Here is a 20811-nt window from a genome sequence, read left to right on the forward strand (position 1 = left end):
ACAGTGGCTCTGATTACTTATGACAAAATGAAAAACCTACACCAAAGAGCAAACAAAAAAAATAATGTCTCTAAAAATTCACTGTAATTTCACAGGGAATACGTTCTTCATCAAAGAAACAGTCTAGAAGTTCTGGGTTTTGCTTTGGAGAGCAGAGAATGCTCTTTTGCCTTTTTTTTCCTTGTTATAATTGGTTTGTTTGTTTGGGCTTTCTTTAATACTGCAAATCATTTAAGAGCTACATTAGATTTAAAATGTCATCATTAGCATTCCAAATATCCAAGGATTTCATACTTAGATTACAATAAGACTCTGAAGGAAATTTAATCAGCTCTGGTCCTGTCACATTCCCCAATTAATTCCTTTTGCATAATATAGTTATTTATGAACCCACAAATAAAACAGCAACCCAAGGAAAGGCTTTCTTCTAAAAGCTTGCACCAAATCCTAATGCATCTTCATGACAGAATACTTCTACAAATATAAGGAATATTAATAATATTATTATTAATTAAAACTAATTAAGTTTCAAATTTTTTTTTATTAAAAAGGTAGGCCATATAAGTTGAAAAGTAGATAAAAATCTCTCCCAGCATTAAATTAAGCACATAATCTGGCAGAGATAAATTTTCTCATCTATTGTTTTAAAATTTAGCCAGTTAACCTGTATTTAGTATATCAATGCTTTTCAATAAACAAATTGTACATGAAAACTAATCCCCATCAACAAGCGTAAAGTTTAGAGGGCTTACTTAAACTGCATTAAACTTGTGCATGGATATTCATCTTCAGAACTGCAGTGGCTGGAATGTAAAGGGATCAAACCTGGATTCACCAGTCTCATTAAGTCTTCTCATCAAAACTATTGATCAATCCTATCAGATTAATACTGATTAATCCATGCTCCTCCACAGCTCTGGGGAACAAGCTGGGCTAATGGAGCTGACAATTCTGGTTTGAATGTATAAACCTAGTTTTAGTAGATCTGACAGTGATACAACCATTTGGGATACAGAAGGTGAAAGCACTTTTCAATTTAAAATGTTCAGACATCTCATCAGATGTCACTCCAGCAACTCTGCTTCAAATAATTAATGACTGAAGAAGTGCAACACTGGGACTAATCAAGCAGCAAGAAATACTTCAGCTCATTATTATGCGGCACTACACATACACACTACGTCCCTCTAAAATATATGGCTATACACATGCACCTGCCCACGCACGTATACACCAAGTGCCATTGCAAAAGTCAAAAGCCAGGCTTAAGGGATAAGCATTAGGAGTAGCACAGCTAAAGATGAAAGCAATCTGCAGGGTAACTAGGGCAAGATAAGAATTAAAGCATCTGCAGGGGGGAGGGGAAGGGTGTTGATTTATTGTTAAGTGCTTAAACACAAGCGGATAGGTAGAAATAGACTTTCAAGTAATTAGTTTCAAAACAGCAAACACACACAGACACACACTATTAAGAGTGGCAGACAGAGGCTAGAAATTTCAAGGTAATCAGAGCTGGTTTATAAAATTAGCAATATTTTTAAAAAAATGGTAGGAGCTATTTAACTCAAGGCCTTTGTAAGGGTTTTGATCATACAAAAAGTCCAAAAAATAATGGGGCCTCTTTCTCCATAAAATTTTTTTAGAATAATCCATAGCACAAGGCACAACAGTTCTGTAACTATCAAACTCTTGCTGCTTATGCTAAATTACTTAAAAGTTTGAGGACAATTCCTAATGAAGGGGCTTTTTAATGCAGCAAGAGGGGAAAAATGATCAGAAAGATGCACTGTGTAATTGCAATTTCATATCTCATTAATACTGACATCTTAATAACCTTTGCTCTCAGGCAAGCTACTTCTACAAGCTCTCCTGAATGCTGCTCTGGCTCTGGTTCTTGGATGCCTTGCATTGGGACAACTGATGAAATTTCACTATTCTTTGCTAGCTCTCCTCTTCTAACCCCCATTGTGAGAGCTGGACATGAAGCATCTCCTCTCCCACAGCAGGTCCTGGCAAAAGCCTGTTAGGCAGCAGAAAGATGAGGTTTGAATTGCCATCAGCTGTCCTAGCATGAGCCATTCCAGAGGATGGCCACGCTCTAAAATACAGCCTGTGGGTCCTCAACCTCTCTGACAAAGCTGTCCGAAGATTAAGGCAACAGCCGCTTTCTGCATCTCTAGGCTTTAGAGAAATTCCAGGTCAAACCTGTTCATTTAAATTCCTAAGAATTCTCTGCATTCTTACCTTAGGAAACTGTGAAGGAAAAAAAAGCAAACCCAAACCATTCCACACATTTTGATGCTAGCTTTTCTTTCCCGAAAATAAAAATAACAGGAATGTGCTTATGATCCTGATTACCACACCAGTCTCTCACATGCCTTCCTAGTATCATTTCTACAGGCTAAACCATCTTTTTATCCTATGTACTTGTTTTGAAAGATGCCTACAGCAACTTGGATTACTTTTCTAAACAAATTAATGGCAGTTTAGCACCCAAATCTCCTAGATGTTTTTTAAAAAGAAATTTTAAAAATCTCAATCCATGTTTCAAACACATAACAAAATGAACATTTTATCACTATTATGGAGGGAAAAATACTTGGCTGCTCAAATTATTATGTAAATCAAGATAATTAGTCAGGCTCAACTGTCATCAGGTAACAAAAAAAGAAATACAAGCTTTTACCAAGATGGAGTATCTTGTGCTGTACATGAAAAATACCTTTGTGTAGTGGAATCTGGAAATTAATTGTTACCTGTCTTGCAATGAGTGTATAGCCACCAGCCCACTGGGACTAGAAGCCAAAGAATGTGCACCTTTCATGGGCGAAACAGAACTGAAGCTGAACTCTAATTTTCCAAGGGAAAGCAGTAAAAAACAATTTAATTGGGCAGGAGGTAATAGGAGAGTAGCAGCCTACTGCTAAATGCAGGAGTGGTTAACTAAGTCCCTTATCTGGGCTCACAGCCTAATACTGGGCAGCTGAAAGGCCTGACATCACTGAGGTCAACATCAAAGGGTATGAACAGCTTTTTAAATTGGAGCTGTCAAGGATAAATGACCATGAATAAATTTAAACAGGGGAACAGAATATATCTAATCATCAGAAGACAAGAGCTCTGGAAAAGCCATGGGGGCCAGAATCTGAAATGAAGACTGATGATGTAGCAGGATGCTTTGCCAGCACAGTGTGAACTTTATATTGCTATGGCTCTTCTTCACTGCTTCTAGACTGCCCTGTTTCTTCAAGCAACCTTTCCTAGGGTAGAACTAAGCCACTGTCAAATCAAAGCAGGAGCAAATCACACCTACTTGGTACTGAGTATAGATGAAAATGATGGAACAATCTGTGTAGTAGCTGCCCCTATTTTTCTAGATGATTACAGAAAATGCACTTAACTGCTACACAGCAACTGACACAGATTTTTTCTTTTTCATTGTGCTAGCCAAGCACTACTAAAATATTTCTTTGTGGTACAGTTTCACTGCATCATTAAAAGGGGCAGCCTTACTGATTTCAAATCCCTTGCATTCCAAGAACAAAAAATAGCTTTGTAACCTTAGTATCAGGGTTCCACTATGTTTGAAAACTAATTTTCATTAAATAAAAACAAGGTGTGAATTTTAAACATAACTGTAAATATTCTTGAACAAATCCAAGTGTAGATACTCTTACTATGGAGTATGACTAAATCCACTTAAAGGTACATTAAGCATATGAAACTAGCCCAGAGGAACTCTTACAAACTCAAGATGTTATTAGAATTACCTTTTTTTCTTATTCCCCATTCTTTAAATTCCTGGTTTTGTTCATATCATGGCAACTTCCTCAAATGGACTACTCTTCCTAAAAGTCCAGGCAAAACACCACTCTTCAATCAGTTTGGTTTGACTACAATTTATCACTTCAATGCAGAAGTCAATTAATAGAGTCATTTAATGGGATTTTAAAAATTTATTATGTCATCCTGTACATCCAAAGTAACTTGTTTTTTTAAATTAGCATTTGGTTCCTTTAAGTGTCTTTAACCAAGATGAGAGGAAGTGGATGCTGAGAAGTGTTATAGTTTAATTCATGATATCAAGATCTGTGGGGTATTTTATCGTTCTAATTTCACTAGATCTTTTCCCATTAATACGTGGGGGAAAAATAGTCAGGATATTGGATAACTACACTCATAGAACACTATTGTAAACACTTTATCTTCAAAACATACGGGCAAACCAGATTCCAGAACTATTGGTTTCACATACTCAATAATGGCTCTGGTATCTTTTTCAGTACAGTTCCCAAATTCAATAATTTTTGTTACTTAATTGTATTATCTCACGTACTACTGCTGGAAATTAAAATATCAATCTTGAGAAAATCAAAATATTAATATCTGAGTACCTCCATATAAACTGAAGTTTCTACTGGCAGGGTTTAATTTCCAAAGCTAGGATGAACTTTAGTCACAGACATGTTCTTTACTACTGTGTTCACTGATGTGATGTATCTACATTGACCACTAAGGATCCTCTTAATAAGTATCTTAATAAGGATCAAGTGGATAAAACCTTGTTCTCATGAGTCAACAAAGCTAAACTGTGTAAAAAAAATTTCAGGTCATCAGTCGGATCAGGTCTAAAAACCAGGGTGCAAAAGCAACAGTATTTCAGTACTGTCCTGAGGACAAACTTAATTCATAGAAGCATACTGTGTAATAGAATTTGGAAACAGAGAGGTGCTGAAAAACTTTAACTATTCTTCCACAAAGAACTATTTTCACACCAGTAAGGAAATGCCGTCTAAAAGGACAGGAGACACTTTGTCTCACCAGGGATGATCACAGAATCACAGAATTTTTAGGGTTGGAAGGGATTTCTGAAGATCATCTGGTCCAACCTGCCAAGGCAGGGTCACCTGGAGCAGGTTACTCAGGAACACATCCAGGTGGGGTTGGAATGTCTCCAGAGAGGGAGGCTCCATGAACTCCCTGGGTAGCCTGATCCAGCGCTCTGCTGCCCTCAATGTAAACTTTTTCCTCATGTTGAGGTGAAATTTCTTGTGTTTTAGTTTACAGCCACTGCTTCTTGTCCTGTTGCTGGAAACCATGGGAAAGAGTCTGGCATCATCCTCTTGGCACTTCCCTTTGAGTTATTTATCTGCATGAATGAGATCCTGTCTCAGTCTTCTCCACACTAAGCAGGCTCAGCTCCTCTTGAGACGCCCCAGACCCCTAATTATCCCCATGGCCTTCCAGTGGACCTGTCCCAGGAACTCCACGCCTTTCTGGTACTGAGGGGCCAGAATGGACACAGCACTGCAGATGTGGCTTCACTAGAGCACAGCAGAGGTGGAGGATCACCTCCCTCAACCTGCTGGCCTCAGTCTTCTCGGGATATCATTGGCCCTCCTGGCCCCAAGGGCATTGCCAGCTCATGGTCAAGTTGTCATCCTCCAGGACTCCCAGATCTTTCTCTCCAGAGCTTCTCTCTACTCGGTCAGTCCCCAACATGTACTGGTGCTTGGGGTATTTCTCCCCCAGTGCAGGACCATATACTTCACTTATTTGAACCTCATTAGATTTCTCTCTACCCAGTTGTCCAGCCTTTCATAGGCTTGCTGAATGGCAGCAGAGCCTTCAGGTCATGCTGCCAAGTGGATGCTGCCAAGAATTCCATAAGCTTCATGTCATTTTACCAATTTTCCTCATAATCTAAACTTTTCTGTTATGAAACAAGTTACTTTGTATTAGGTTAAGAAAGTGAACTTAGCAGAAGGATTTCATTTTCCTGCCGAATTTATTCTTACTGTATAATTTATTTATTTATTAGGCAATGATTTAAAAATAAATGTTTTGGAGCTTGGTTTACAGCAGATTTGTGAAAGTATGATTTAGCACAGGTTTGGATGGGGAGCTGCATTTCCTGCACGACAAATCACTTCAAGCTCTCAGAATTACAGACATATGCTTAATTGATTATTTTTTTGCTTCCTTGGGTTTTAGCTATACTTGACATGACAAATTTGCAAGCCAGTCAAGATATTAGAACATCTACTGGGATCTGAATTTATCAAACAAAGCCTATGCTTAACTCTGAGCAAACAGAAGTATTCTGTTCCAAGTCATTGGGGAAATACGCAGGGAAATTCTGATATGAGGCCATTTACTATTTTACATTTTTCCTTTATACAGCTATGTGCAACAACTAGATTACCTGGACCAGCAAATAAAAGGAATTAAAACTAGGAAAATGTCCTTACTTTGCATCTCACTAACACAGACCATTACAATTGCCAACTATCAACCACACAAGCCAATGAAATTCAAAAGAGGAATTGGGAAAGGTGGGGAAATTAATTTTTTGCTGAAATTAGAAAAGAAAACAAAAGCTTTACTTCAGAAATAGTTAAGAGCCCCTGCTGAAGTTACAGAAATGAAGCACTCACTCCATAGGCAAAGCAAAAAAAGGCTTAATCAGAAAATTTTAACAGGCATCAAAGAGCAGAAAACAGAGAAGATTGAAGACTTGCTGATGCATATGCACAGTTGTATTTACATATAAAGATTAGCACAAGGGCTTGAACTCAGTCATGCAAAAGAAGAGGTAGTATGCAAGGTGATCATCTAATCAAGTTCTTACCAGGGCTTCATTATCTTCTGCAATTTCTGATATCGTCTGCAAAATTAAAACTTGCAGGTGAGGAAAAACACTTTAAAACATCTGTACTCTATTTACTGCATACAACCCCCCGTACTTGAGCCATAAAATTCATAGACATGCATACAATAAGAGGCAGTAAATTGGTAACAATTTGCTGTGAACAGAAACAGTTCAGTAACTGGTAATGAACACTCCAATTTCAAATGTTTGTTCAGAACACTTGTGTTAACTTCTGTTAGGAAAAAAACATATCTAGACATTCTAATTTAGTAAAACATTTGTGTAAAAAGCCTTTGATACAAAACAATAAAGGTTTATACATTAAGCATCTTCCGTCCTGTTTCAATGACATGTAACCCATTGCCGGGAGAACTCTTTTACTCGCAGTCTCCACCACTAATACTCATGTCAGAGTCATCAGCATTGTTGAAAGTTGTGTAGCTAGGATGATAAATGGCACCAAAGATAAACACTACTTTAAACATATAAAAATTAACACCACTTAAACATATTTAAAAAAAAACAGAGCCAGAAAGAAATTAAAAAAACCCAATTCATCTCTTACTTAACCATTTATTGTGCCTCCTAAATCTATTTCATAGTTTTATTTCAGAGGCTTGACTGCAGTTCCATAGTGGGCAGGTGAGTGTAAAAAGGACAAAAAACAGGTCCCTCTTTCCTTTCTGCATCTTCTCCCCACGTCTTCCCCTTTGCACTTTCCCTCACAGCAAGCTGCATAGCAGTGTCATTCAGTCATTCAGCTCAGAAGAGCTCTAGGACTACAGGCTCTCCAATCACTGATTCAATTCTCTAATTCTCTCCCAGCAGGTACCTACAGTTTTGGGGCTTTTTTCCCTTTTGGTAAAGCAGTAATTCCTCCCACCTTTTCAAGAGGAACCAGCCTCAAGGAGGGTAGTTTTTGGGCTGGCTTGTGTGAATATCAGTGGAGAAAACACAGAGAACATCACGGGAACAGTGGTTTGAAGTCCTTCTCTGCCAGCTGTGAGCTGTAATACTCATGCCTGAAGATAGTGCTGGCACAGTTTACCACGTATCCAAATTCAGACCGGGCTACAGCCTAAGTCAAATCAGATAAGTGACAAGATTTTCTCCTTGGATTTCACGCCCCTGGTTCTTTTATGCAACAACATATATCTGTGTAGCCAGTAATAATGAATAAACAAAAAACATCCTGATGATCAGACAGCCTTAACAAGTGGGGCAAAATACCCTCAACATGCTTTTATGAGCAGTAAAATTCAAAACCGTTTCCACAGTAGGAGACCCAAGCTTCAGCAGAATGTCACTCCTGTGCTTCTGCAAACTAAGTGCTGCCATGCTGTGGCAGCTTCTGCTAAACCACCAAGACCAATTGCCACAACAAATGGGTTTTGTCATCTCCCAAATGTGCATGGGTTCTTGCAACTTTCTGCAGCATGTCAGACAAACGTCATAGAGCTCTTCCCAGGCAAGTTTACAAAATAGCTGCTTTCTTCCAGGTGCTGACTTTGGCTAAGCAGCAAAAAAACTTCAAATTAGGGGTGTGTTTTTCTGACAGAGAAACAAGTATGATGTTTGCAAACTGGTAGCACTTCAAAGCACGGACTCTGTTTTGCCAGAGATTTCTCACAAAGGCTCTAATCAGGACATTTTGTCCATGACTGAGAAAGGGATTACAGAGCAAACATCTGAGTCCTAAAACAAAACATTCAGACAGCAACTCTCAGCATTTACAGAACTCTTGTCCATCCTTAGTTAATTAGCTATCAGTTAATCTGAAATCAAAAAGTATGCAAAGTAAAAGAAAATATAAATTTAGAATAATGTGCAGAAATAATTGAATTATATAAGACACTTCTGGTGAAGCAATACAAAGACAAAATTTTGACTTCAGAGGACAGATAGCCATTGTAGTAAATCAAACAATTTCCACTGACTTCTCTTGCTTTGGTGTGACTAGAGCAGCAATCAATCTAGGACATCAAATGTTGCAGCAACACATGATTATAAATTGACTTTTACCACTGAAGATGTGGATGAAGGCTGTTCTCTAAAGCAACACATGCTATTTTCATCTATCATCAAACCCAATCATAATAGAGAAGGAACTGGCATGAGCAGGAGCTCCTTTCATATTTACCCACAGACCAAGCAAAAGTCACCAAGGAGGAGCCAAGCTGATTCTTCCAGCAAGTCAGCCTGGAAAGAAACTAAGTACAGTCTGCCATTGCCGTCAGCTTTCCCCTTTCTATATATACATAGTTTGTTTTTTTTCTCCAGAGGGCTGACTCTGTGGTAGCAACCAAACAGCTCTGTAGAGCCCTCCTTGGTGAGTTACCAAGGTAGGGTCAAAAATGCTGAAAGCCTTACTCTTCTAGACACTGTAATTAGCTCAATACTTATATTTATCTTTTTTTCTTTTTTTTTTTTTTTCCCTAAAGAAAGCATCCTTCAATAGCACTTGCAGAGATGGGAACAAAACTTTGGCCAAAAAGCAAATGTCATAAGAGCAAATTAAATAGCAATTGTAAAAGGCTGAGATTCTATAGCGGTGAAAGACAAAACCAGAGATTTTTACACCGGCAGTAATCTCAAAATAGATGCCAATCTAATGCAAAATAACATGAATGACAAGTTACCAGGTTAGACATTTTTCTACCATAATATGTTTCCTGTCTGGCCTCAAAGGAACTTTGTGATACACTTCTAAATGAATCCCAAGGAGCAGCAGTGAGTTCTCTTTGGACTTTCTCAAGCACACAGACTTACTACTTGCTCAAATACTGCAGGTTACACCTTGAGCAGCTTCCAACACAGACCAGCTTCATTGGGACCTGACTAAATCAACGCCTATCTGTCCATGTGCCAAAACTGTTGTACAAAGACTAAAGATACCCCAAACCTAAACCCCAGCTGGAGTAACACACAGTGCACAGGAAGGCCTTGTCTGAACTGGGGAAAAAAACTAAAACATCCTATTAAGGGAGACAGTGTGGAGCTACTGTAGCTGGATACCAAGACCTTAAGCAGTCACACCACTTCAGCACAACAATTGTTTCTGAGCCTGCACTGTTTGAACATGAGCAACACTGTGTAAGAGAACCACTGAGGATAAAAGCTTTTCATGTAGTATGACCTCAGACAGGCCACTGTTACCAAAGGTGGAAGATGTTCACAAAAACTTCCTCCTCTATAGAAACACTGATGGGATGATGAATGAATGACCTGCCATCCACATTAAAGCACCATTTGGCTAATGTTTTTCAAGCAAACACAAGGATAACACACATTCTAGATAACAGGCAGTGTTTAGGAATATGATAAGAAAAATTCAAGAGGACAAATTTCTGGCTTCTGTTTGTAACAGGTGTGGCTATCATAAGCATATGAAATCTGGGGAACACTTTGACTTGGAATAAGCTACAAAATTACTATTACTATTAAGTTACACAGCAGCCCTCAGGCTCCTCATAGCCACCACAACATCCCACAGCTATACACAGTCCAAAAGACAAAAACATCCTGGAAAGTTGCAGAAGTGGAGATTTTAAGCTCTTCCCCTTATTTTTCTTGGTTTTTCAAATACTACAGTTTTGTCTGGAGTTAACAAATTAAAAATTCATTTTGCCCACCTTCATACTCTGGAGAATATTTGGAAATATAAATCTACTGCTGGAATTACTCTTTTTATAACATTTTACAAAAGTGGTTGCCAAAGAAGACCCAGTAAAACTGTCTCCTCTCCTCATCCCTCTTCCTGTCAACAGGGTGTTGATATCACCATTTAAATGGGGTCATTTAAATGCTAGGATTCCCAAACACAGGCAAAGTTTAAAAAAAATCAAGCCTGGAGAAATAGCATTTAGGATGGAAGGACCAGCAACTTTCCCTCTCTTCCCTCCAAAATGTGATCTTTGACAGTTCCACCTTCAGATGACCTTGGGATTGGCTCAGTTAGTTAAAGCACGGGGTTAATAACACAGAGGCTGTGGGTTCAATCTCTGTAGGGGCCATTCACTCAAGAGTTGGACTCAATGATCCTTCTGGGTCCCTTCCAAGTGAGACGATTTTGTGATTTTTATCTAAAGCCCACAGTGTGTGCTTTGCATATGTAAAAGATGTAAGAAAAATTGTACTTGTGTGTGCTGAGAGGGAGGGTGTAATCCAAGCCTGAAGACTGATGGGGAAACAAACCCAAAATAGAACAAGCAGGAGAAAAGTAAACCAACAAAAAAAAAGCCACTCCAGAAAAAAATCCTACACCTCCTTATTTCTTTATGGAAACTGCACGGAAAGATGAAGCTGCAGCCCTTTCTCATTCTCCTGCCATTACCATCTCCACAGTGGTATAGTAGGATTACCTGATTTTATACACTCCTTTGGATTTCTGCCTCACAGACAATAGTCACCCTCTCCCGACATTACAGAAGCACTAAGAAATTAAGATTACGTAAAACCCCTGCTGGACAGGAATTGATTTTGGCAGCAATGTCAGATTAAGTAATCTATGCTGCCAGGTGAAGCTTCACAGGAATAGTTGAGCCTGTTTAATACTCTGTGCTGTCAAAAATACAAATTAATTTCCTCCCTCCATTGGCTGAGTTTCTGACAGTTTAGCAAATTGAATTGCATCACTGAGGAGTAAAATAAGCATTGGAGCTGATCAAGAGAGGGAGCAGGTACAACACAGCCAGTAGCCAGGAAGGGTGGTAAAGGACTACTTTATATAGTGCAAATCTACTAGCTTAGTATTGTTCCTATCTTCTGAAAATTCATTTTCCATTTATCTAACGAGTTAGGCTTTCACAACTGTTTTCTGGGGCAATGTCGTGAGTTCAATCAGGGAACTAAACTGGGTTAAGGAATATTGTATTAAAAGTAGCCTCTAATGTCACTTTTCATAACCTAGACCAGTTTCCCAGTCCAGCTTTGTCGAAACAATACTGGTATAAGTCTCCAGATGAAGCAGGACAGGAACAAGTTACTATAAGCAAGGGCAGCCTAAACGTTTTGACAGCACTGCTGAAATACTCATCAGACTGGGATGGAAAAAATCACCAGCAGGTATTTGAGCAACTGTCCCAAAAAGTGTGCTAAAGTCGGAACAACTCCAAACAAATCTGTCTTCAGTTTTCCACTGGGCTGGTATACAGTATTATCTCTGTAAGACAAGCCAAGAGCTAGAATTTCACTGAACAATGCAATTTGTCCTTAAACCATGCACAGTTGATCTCTCAGAGACTTCCAGCTGTACAGCAGCCAACTTTGGAACTGTATGTGTTCAATAGAAGGCTCCTCTTTGTCAAGACACAAAACCCATACAAATATACATTTATTTAGAAGCTTACATGAATTTGATCTAACTGCATTTATCATTTCAAATAGGAAGATGGCAAAATTTAACAATTAAAGTTAAAAGCAAGGTGTTTTTTTTTCCCAATCTGCTATCTGCTCCCTTGTCTTAGCAGCATCAACTAGCATGTTCCTGTGCCATGGCAGTATGACAATAAAGCTGCTCAGCACAGCCTCATCAACGAAGCAGATGTCTGGAGAACAATCTTCTCAACAGCAGCATAAACAATTCTGTTCTGGTTACTGTCAAGACAGCTAGGCTTAGCATAGTGTCTCTTTTTTTTTTTTTTTTTTTTTTTTTTTCAGAAACTGTCTGTTATTTCAGCCAAATGGCTGAAAAAGTCATAGAGATCAGGATAATGCCAATTTTAAAAAAGGTAAAAATTCTGCATAGGCCTTTCTCCTTTCTCTCCCATGAGACCACCCTTACTATTATTACTAGTAATAACAAAAATAAATATAGAATCCTTTATAAACTATTTGGCCTTTAAGTATTTACAGTGTGTGAATTAACATTTTCCATTTCTTGCTTTATAAGGCATTATGAGGAAGTTTTTTCCATCTAAGGAAGGCTGAGAGTCTGTTCCAGTCACACAGCTATTCTGATACATCAAGTAAAAAATCCTACAATTTTAACAGTCTTCTGCTGCATCAGAAATATTATCTGTGCAGACATGATTTTCTGAAACACAAGTTCTAGGCTCGACTACCGAATACAGCTCTCAATGAGAGAAATATGTTATCACAGTTGATGTATCAAGAAGACATGACTCCTTCTTCCACCTTGGTTCCTGAAAATATTTTTTATCAGTCATTAGAACACCTATGACTCAGCAGCATTGCTCATTTTCTGCCCCATTTTAGGGCATTGCATTCTGAGGGGGAGTGGAAGCAGCACATCCTTACACTTCCCCTTTACACAGTCTGTACACCTAAGCAGATGGACTGCACAGTCAGCTCCTCTTAACTAGGCATGGACTGGCTTCTGAACAAAAAGTTTAGCATTAGGAGTGCTGTAGAAATCACTTTTTGAAAAATCTCAAAAAAGAAAAATAGCTGCCTGCACACTCCACCCCACTCTTTGGTGATACACACACACACAGAGAAATGATTGGACATCGTTGATAATTACAGATTGGAATCAGCATTTGCTTGTTCATCATGACTTGTCTTGCAGTCTTTTCTATAATTTATAGGTCACCCAAACCATAAAAAACAAACATAAAACTATTTTTTTTTCCTTTTTCAGTTAATAAGATTCGCAGCAATGCTGTGGAAGTAAGAATGTGCCTGAAGGAAAAACAAGTCATCTCAATCAACAAGATCAAGATACATGTGGACAGCTTCTGAGACATTGCATTTCTGCTGATATAAAGATATTCATATTGACAAGATGCACTCTCAGTTTCACTAGGGCCCATGCACCCTACCACCAACCCCTACAGCTTTGTGCTTGCACACACTGTGCCCACAGCTCTCTATTCTCTAACACATTCTAATTTTCTTCAATATTCAGGAATATAACATATAAAAAACTAACTAGGAAACACTGTTATTTCTTGCCAACTTTTTACACTACCACTTTTCATCACCTGGGAAATGAAAAAGAAGCAGGTAGAAATCTAGGGATTTACATTCTCTTACTCTGGTCACTGTACTTTAATAGTCATCACCTTCACTGAAATAATTACTAAGTAGCACAATAAACAAAGCCAACTATAAATAAAACATAGGCCTCTTCCTCAGTGAAAGTTACATAAAAAGATGGAGTCTTGTTTTCCAGAGACTACCCAGTAAAACTTAATTACACACTCAAATTATAACTTAAGAGCTGCCTCTAACATGAAATTCATGTGCAAAGAAAACCTCAGAGCAACTTTGCACTGAGCACGATGGCACTTCTAATAAGCACTGCCTGGCCCCTCAGGGAAAATAGAGAATAAAGCTTGAATTAACAAAATTCATCGATTTCTAGCACAGCTGCAGCACACGGTGAACAGAGGAGCCACTCAGCCTGGGCTTACAGATGTAGGGCTGTTCCCAGCTGCACCAACCCACGGGCAGCTGGCACAGCCCACAGAGAGGATCCCTGCAGAACACCAGCAGCCACCCCAAAGGGTATGTCCCATTCCTGCTCTCCCAGAGCCTCAGTGCCAGTCCCCAGGGTGCAATACAAGAGCAGAGACAGCCAACACCCTCACACTATTTCACAGCACATCTGCTCTCAGGTTGTGGCTCAGTGACACACCTAAGGTCTATTGCCACAAAAAAGGGCCTTTTCTGCATCCACTCATGACCAGCTCCTCTCTTGCTTCTTCGAGTCCCTAACTGAGCAGAAAACTAACTTTAGAGAGTTAGATTTCTCACAGAATTGTGTACTTTGCAAAAAAGTTAACAGGCTGGATAGGCTTTGTGAAGCACACAGACACTGGAACCAACTCCTGGAACCAGCTCCTGGAAAAAAAGCAGGACTAGGCTGAAGAACAAGGGTTAACACAAGAAATAGGAGAAGAACACAGGGAGCTGGATCACCTCTCAGCAGCACAAAGACATTAGGTTTGTCCCAGCTGTAGGGGTGACTCACAGCCCCATTCAAACAAGGCTGGCTCTACAGGAGTAGCATCAAGGTGGCTAAGATAACTCCATAGTGAAGATATACCTTAAATGCATTTTTATAAAATACGTTGTCTTCTAACACTGGGCCATGAAAGAAGTTTCTGCCCCACCCCGAAATTCCTGGCTCCTCATTCTTCCTCCAATACCTGGCCCCTGCTTACAATTACAATTACACTATAATGTAATTACACTATATTAATAAAATATATATTAATATAATTAATATAATTACAATTACACTATAATGCAGCAATGGCAAGGAGGCCTTCAATTTGATTTATCTGTTCAGTGAGCATCTTGTGTGGGACCTCTTTTAAACAGTAGTGCAGAGAGTCCAAGCTAAAACAAGAACAGATCATAAGAGGACAACTGACTGATTCCAGCTGCCTTTCTTTGACAGCTTAGGGCACTGAATGAAAAAAAAAAAAAGTTTATTTTCTTTCTTTTGAGGAAGTAGTTTGTCTGTTTGCTCAGCGTGTTGACACAGCAGTGAGTGACAGACCCTGATGTGAGGGAACAGATTCAATACCTTGAAGTGAGATGAGAAAGGAAAGCAGAAGCACCATGGCAGGCTTAGGCTGCTGTGCCTCTGTATGTTTGCTCCTTTCATCAAATCCCAAGTTCTGTTAAATATGCACTCATCAGCCAGTGATGCACAGTATAAAAGCAGAAGGGAATGTACAGCATAGCACAGATGTTCTGCTTTACGACTCCCTTTGCAAAATCAGACTTGGAAAAACCTGACCTGCTCACACCCTCAGGAGCTGCAGAATGTCTAGGCTGCTGAACATGAAAGACTGCAGTGAGTACCAAGAGCTCATCAACACGTGAAGTGGCTGGAAACTCTTACAGTCTGTGTCTTTGTCCAATGGCCAAACTCAAGAGTATTTCTCCCCACAGACAGAAATACTGATAAATACATTAGACAGGTAGATCAATCAATGCATGTTTGATGACACATTACATCAGCTAAAAAGGAAAAAAATTTACATGCCTCAAAATTCAGACACTTAAAAAATAAAATAAAATAATAAAAAAGAAAAAGGGAGTAAACTCTGCTCATATGTTCAGTTTACAAGCCTGCTGTGTGGTTTGGAAACTTATACCTTCAGTCAGGACTTATTACAGGGTATAATTTGCAGTTCTTTCAACAGCAGTGTTGCCTTCAGTAGTTTCCCTCCCAGACAGTTATTTTTAATCCAGACCAGTTTGGGTCATCCCACAGCTACAAAACAGCAGTACACATATATCTGAAGGGTGAGGAGGGCACTTGCTTTACTCTCAGTGCAGCCAAAAGAAAAGATTATAAAAAATGTGAATGCTCCTTGCCTGTTTCAACTGAAAATTAAATGCTTTCATTTAAATACTTTCTGCAGTGGAGTAAGTTAAACCATTAAACATGAATAATGTCAAAACAAAATAAACCACAAGGGTAGTGACTGTTAATTTTCCTGTGATCTGATCTTCACAGGCATATATGAGCCTGTCCATTTAGAATACCTTTCATTAGTACAGCAACTGCATGCATATGTTTATATCAACTTAAACTTGTTTTTCCTTTTAAACTTAAGTTGGTCCATAAACAACAAATACCACATGAATAAAAGGTAAGTTGAAAATTTTGGTAATTTGAAGTATTTATTTTTAAAGTGGCATAACGTGATGTGTGCCACAGATCACATCATTGTAAAAAATAAAGACTATAACCCCAAAATGCTGAAGATTAAACCACAAACTTTTAGAAATTTAGTATATAGCTGTAGTTAGAAAATACAGATTTGGAGTTCCAAAAGCCATTAACCACACAGTTGTTTTTACACTACACAATATATGGACTACTGGATTCTGGAAAGTAGTTAATTTTTCTGTGGAAAATACACAGTATATCTTGTACAAGAGCCTCAGAGACCAGTTGTGTTCCACTTCAAAGACCACTTACTACTTTTGCTCTACCTCCTAATACTATTTAGCTCCTTGAAGCCAAGGGAACACAAGCACATTTGTGAGGAGACATGATCTGATTTCAGTTTCCTTTCTCTCAGGAAATGGTGTTGAGTACTGTTGACTTATTCCTGTGTAGTAGAGCTTGACACTGAGTGCAAACCTCTTACTTGAAATCCAGTGCTTACTGTTAGAGCATCATTTAATAGTGCAACAGTCCAGTTGACACTTTTCTGCTGCACACTACACATTAAGCCAATGGACAATTACTCAGGACTTTGGTCCTGAATTTCACCAATGATGAAATTTGATAAGGCATTCTGGTAAAGAATGAGTGTATTTTCAGAGGTCAGCTTTCATTTTTATGTCAAAAAACCCAACTGGTATGAGAAAAATCCCATTCAAAATCAAAACAATAAAAAATGGACATAAAGAATTTTTTACATTTGGGTATTACCACACATGTTCTCAGTAGCATGAAATTTAAAACACAGTTTTTAAGTTATATCACTTAAATAGCAGCCTTTAAATATACTTTCAATGGTTTATCGAATAGAGAATAAACTAGGATCCCAGTCTCCCCAAACTTTATGGTATAGGCAACACTTGTGACTTCCTACTTTGCTCATCCCCAGTCCTGCCCAGCCCATTGCTAGGGGAAATTTAAAAAAAACAGTATCTCATTGATAATTAATATACTATCCCAGAAGTCTAGACTTCTTGAGATATTTAATTTCTCAACTCAGAAAGAGAGCATGAAATCACTTCACACAGAAGGAATGCCAGAGTTTAAGCAGAATACTCACTCTGTGCCACTTTCAACCATTTGTGTTAGGAGGGAAATGCCATCCAAGTTTATAAATTCTTGTGCAAATGTAACATCTCGTGAGTAGTTAGCTAAGTCTTTCAGTGCTTCTAACTTTGCATCCATACTAGACGACTGGATCCTCTCATGGAGCTGCTGTGCATTTTGAGCCTACGACAAAAACAAAACACACAAAACAAAAACAACAAAACAGCTTTCGTTACAATGAAAATCATGAGTAAAATGTCAGTGTAAGCAGGAACAATGGCCATGTTTAATATTAATGATATTTAACTTCCACGCTCAGAAAATATTAAGTAGCTCAAATACAAATTAATTTTGCAAAAGTATATTACTCGTGTATTACTCCATTATTACCTATAATTATTTGGACTCTTGCAGAATCATTAGCTGAGCAATGGATAGATGTCCCATTGTCTCAGGCAAAATGTGAGCATTACAAACAACAGCCTTTGGCTTGAAGAACTTATGTGTCACATCAATAAAGAAGAAATAAAAATAAAACAAACTGTATCAGACAATCTCAGTAAAATAATAGTGGCACTTCTTTTCCTGTCAATGCTTACTCAGGTTACACGCTTCTCATCACCTTTAGCAGCAAAGGCCACATATTGTCCTAATGATGTTACATCAAGAGAGACCAACTTCAGACCTTCTGCTCCTTCCTCCCTTTTTTCTTTTGTTCACAGTCAGTTCAAACACTCACAAACCCTCTTAACAAGGAGTGCAGAATAATTACTTCCCACATAACACTATTATATTATCTGTCATACATCTTTTTGCCTCTTCAATATCCTTGTGTTAGGTTATTCTGGCCATTAATGTTTCAAATAGAGGATAAGTTAGTGAAATTCAAAATGGACACTGATGATACAAAGCTAATGAAATACTTAAATAATGCATATTAAATTTCCTGTCTCTTTAGCCGTACAAATACTTTAAAATACATTTTCAATTTGATGCTTTCACTTACCTGAACAGAATACCCAAAATCTTCAGTTAATAGCTAGATAGGTCATACTTTTCTTAGAAAAATAATTCTCCTCCCTACATATAGAGAGATTTGCAAAACTCTGTTTCCTAAAATCCATTTCTTACTTGCACCCAAGGAAAGGTGAATGAGAGGCTATGTGTCATTAGGGAAACAAATGTAAATTCGGTTGAGAGTTATTTTCTCTGAGATTATGTTTATTCTTTCTCAGCTGGAGAAAAATAGAGAAGAAAGGGCTCTGCTGACAGACAATTCCTTTTCTGTTCAAGTAACGAATCTGCTCTTCACAGAGATGGTCATTTCTGAAGATAAAGATTCTGAGAAAGCAGTCGTTTTTAGTGCAAGTAAACATTTAAACCAGCAGCCCAGAAAAATACCTAGCATAGTGTTGTTACAGATATAGCTGCCTAGCTACAAAACTTTGATTGCTTCAAAAATATGAATAAATTAAATGTCCCAATCTCCTCCAATATCAGCAAGATTGGTTACTTCTTGTGTTTACAATAGTGGTGGCAAATGTATAGTCTCCAGTCAGCATTTGATCAGAACAAATGCAGTAAGGAGCGTGTATGTGGGAGAAATGTTTTCTAGTTAGTGTGGCTGTGGTTAACATAGTATTGAAAAGAAATGGAGTATCTTTAGTCCTGAGGTTTTTTTTATGCTTTAACTATAGGGTAATGCAGCCATTGCAGTTCCATTACCTATAAAAAGGCAGAATCCTGTCATGCAAAAGATCTTTCTGCCACTGAAGGTTACCTACTCTATCAATGGATTTGAGCTGTAATGGGGAAACAATGGTTTATACAGTCTCTCTGTAATGGCAATGGCTGTCCAAATGGAAACTAAAAGACTATTCTCTCAAGCTTAAGCACGTGATAGGATAAATCATCTGCTGAAGCCCATAGAAGAAGTAAAAATGGATACTACTTACTTTCAGCTTCCAGGATAACTACTGAGTACTTCCCTCAGCCCTTTCATCAGAGGGGTGGGAAAAAAAGCTTTTCTAAAGTACTCTTCTATAATCAGCTAAAAAAATTCACCTCTGTTATTACCTGAACCAGAAGTTCAACATTCAACTCCTACCTTATCAAAGGTCCTTCATGGAGCCATTCCTAATGCTAAGCTCCCCACTACAGCAACCCAGGAAGACTCAGAGATGCAAAATATCCTCTAAATATTACTGTTTCCCTGAATACATGTAATGTCTGAACTCCTGCCCATCTCAGGAAAGAAACATGCTGAAAAAACTTCAATACTGCAACGGCAGCTGCATTGCCCGAACTTTGGAAATGATTGCTCAGATTAAACCTTAAACCTATTAAATCTGTGCACATGGCTTTCTCCAACCTGTCATAGTTCTTGAAAGTTACCACTCCCACTATCTGCCCACTGAAGGAAGTTCTACTGAACTGGAAGGTCTTCCAGCTTTCCACGGGAACCCAGTCTTCTAAAAGCTCCTGGATTCAGTGAAAATGGAACAAATAAGAAATGTGAACAAAACAACTGATTCACAGTGACCAAGCAGCTCTCCTGAGCTGCTCTACCAATAAGTCTGAATGGGCAAACCTTAGGCAGTAGAGCTGTGGCCAAAGAGATGGAGATTGTAATTGCCTGTGTATCACAATAGCAAGCAAGAAAAACATGTGAGCAGAGCCAGGAGAACATTCTCCTTCAAACCCCTCCACAACACACTGCGCTGTGTAAACAATGCTTTGTTTTCATACATATTGACAATAGATTATTTATGGTTGGGTTCACCCTTCCTCTTGAGGACAGAGTTCTGTCCTGCCCCCAGCAGAAACACCTGGGGCTGGTGAACTGCTGCAGTCAGCCAGTCAGACTTGCGTAACACATCTACTGTGTATCCACACCAAGCACGGAAAGAAGTCCCTCTCACCAAACCTGAGAACACCAGGAAAAGGATGTACATTATCATCTCAGCTACACTGCACAACACCAGCATGAGCAGGACCAACCTATCAACTGAGGTATGTTAATCCTCTTTCCTCTGCAGAGAGTGAGAGCTTTGAAATTCACCAGACTAAAACCAAAATATTGTTTTTGATCAGAGACAGGTTGGAACCCTCTACAGAGCCCAAAAATCCACACTACAAAAGTGGTTCAGGCATGTTTTAAGCACATAAGAGTGCTTACTAACATCTAGGCTTTATCTGACTATGCCAGTGTTCCGTCACCAAAGTTTACACACAGTTGCAGTTTTCTTACATTAAACAAGTTTTGCAAGACACTACATCCAATAAATCTTGCTCCTTCTACTCTTAGATGAGAAAAGAACAGACAAATGGCAGAGGAGATCTTGATTAAGGGGGTAAACATATATTTGTCTCAGCAAGAGTGCTGGCACACGTCTCACTGGCATCATGGACAAAAGTCATATTGTCTGTTGTCATCCCAAATGCCTGGCGCGTGGAA

The 20811-nt window shown here is 38.7% G+C and overlaps 1 protein-coding gene across 7 annotated transcripts in view; it reads right to left on the reverse strand.

Annotated features, from left to right (window-relative positions):
• ELMO1 (engulfment and cell motility 1) overlaps positions 1–20811 on the reverse strand; it is a 301680-nt gene that overhangs the window by 198093 nt on the left and 82776 nt on the right. For all 7 annotated transcript variants that reach the window (XM_072925847.1, XM_072925846.1, XM_030265190.4 and 4 more), the window contains 2 exons: positions 17368–17537; positions 6632–6667 (listed from right to left, as the gene is read on the reverse strand). In XM_072925847.1, coding sequence (XP_072781948.1) covers positions 6632–6667; positions 17368–17537 — 206 coding nt within the window. The remainder of the gene's footprint in view (positions 1–6631; positions 6668–17367; positions 17538–20811) is intronic.

Source organism: Taeniopygia guttata, chromosome 2, assembly GCF_048771995.1.
Source record: "Taeniopygia guttata chromosome 2, bTaeGut7.mat, whole genome shotgun sequence".
NCBI lineage: Eukaryota > Metazoa > Chordata > Aves > Passeriformes > Estrildidae > Taeniopygia > Taeniopygia guttata.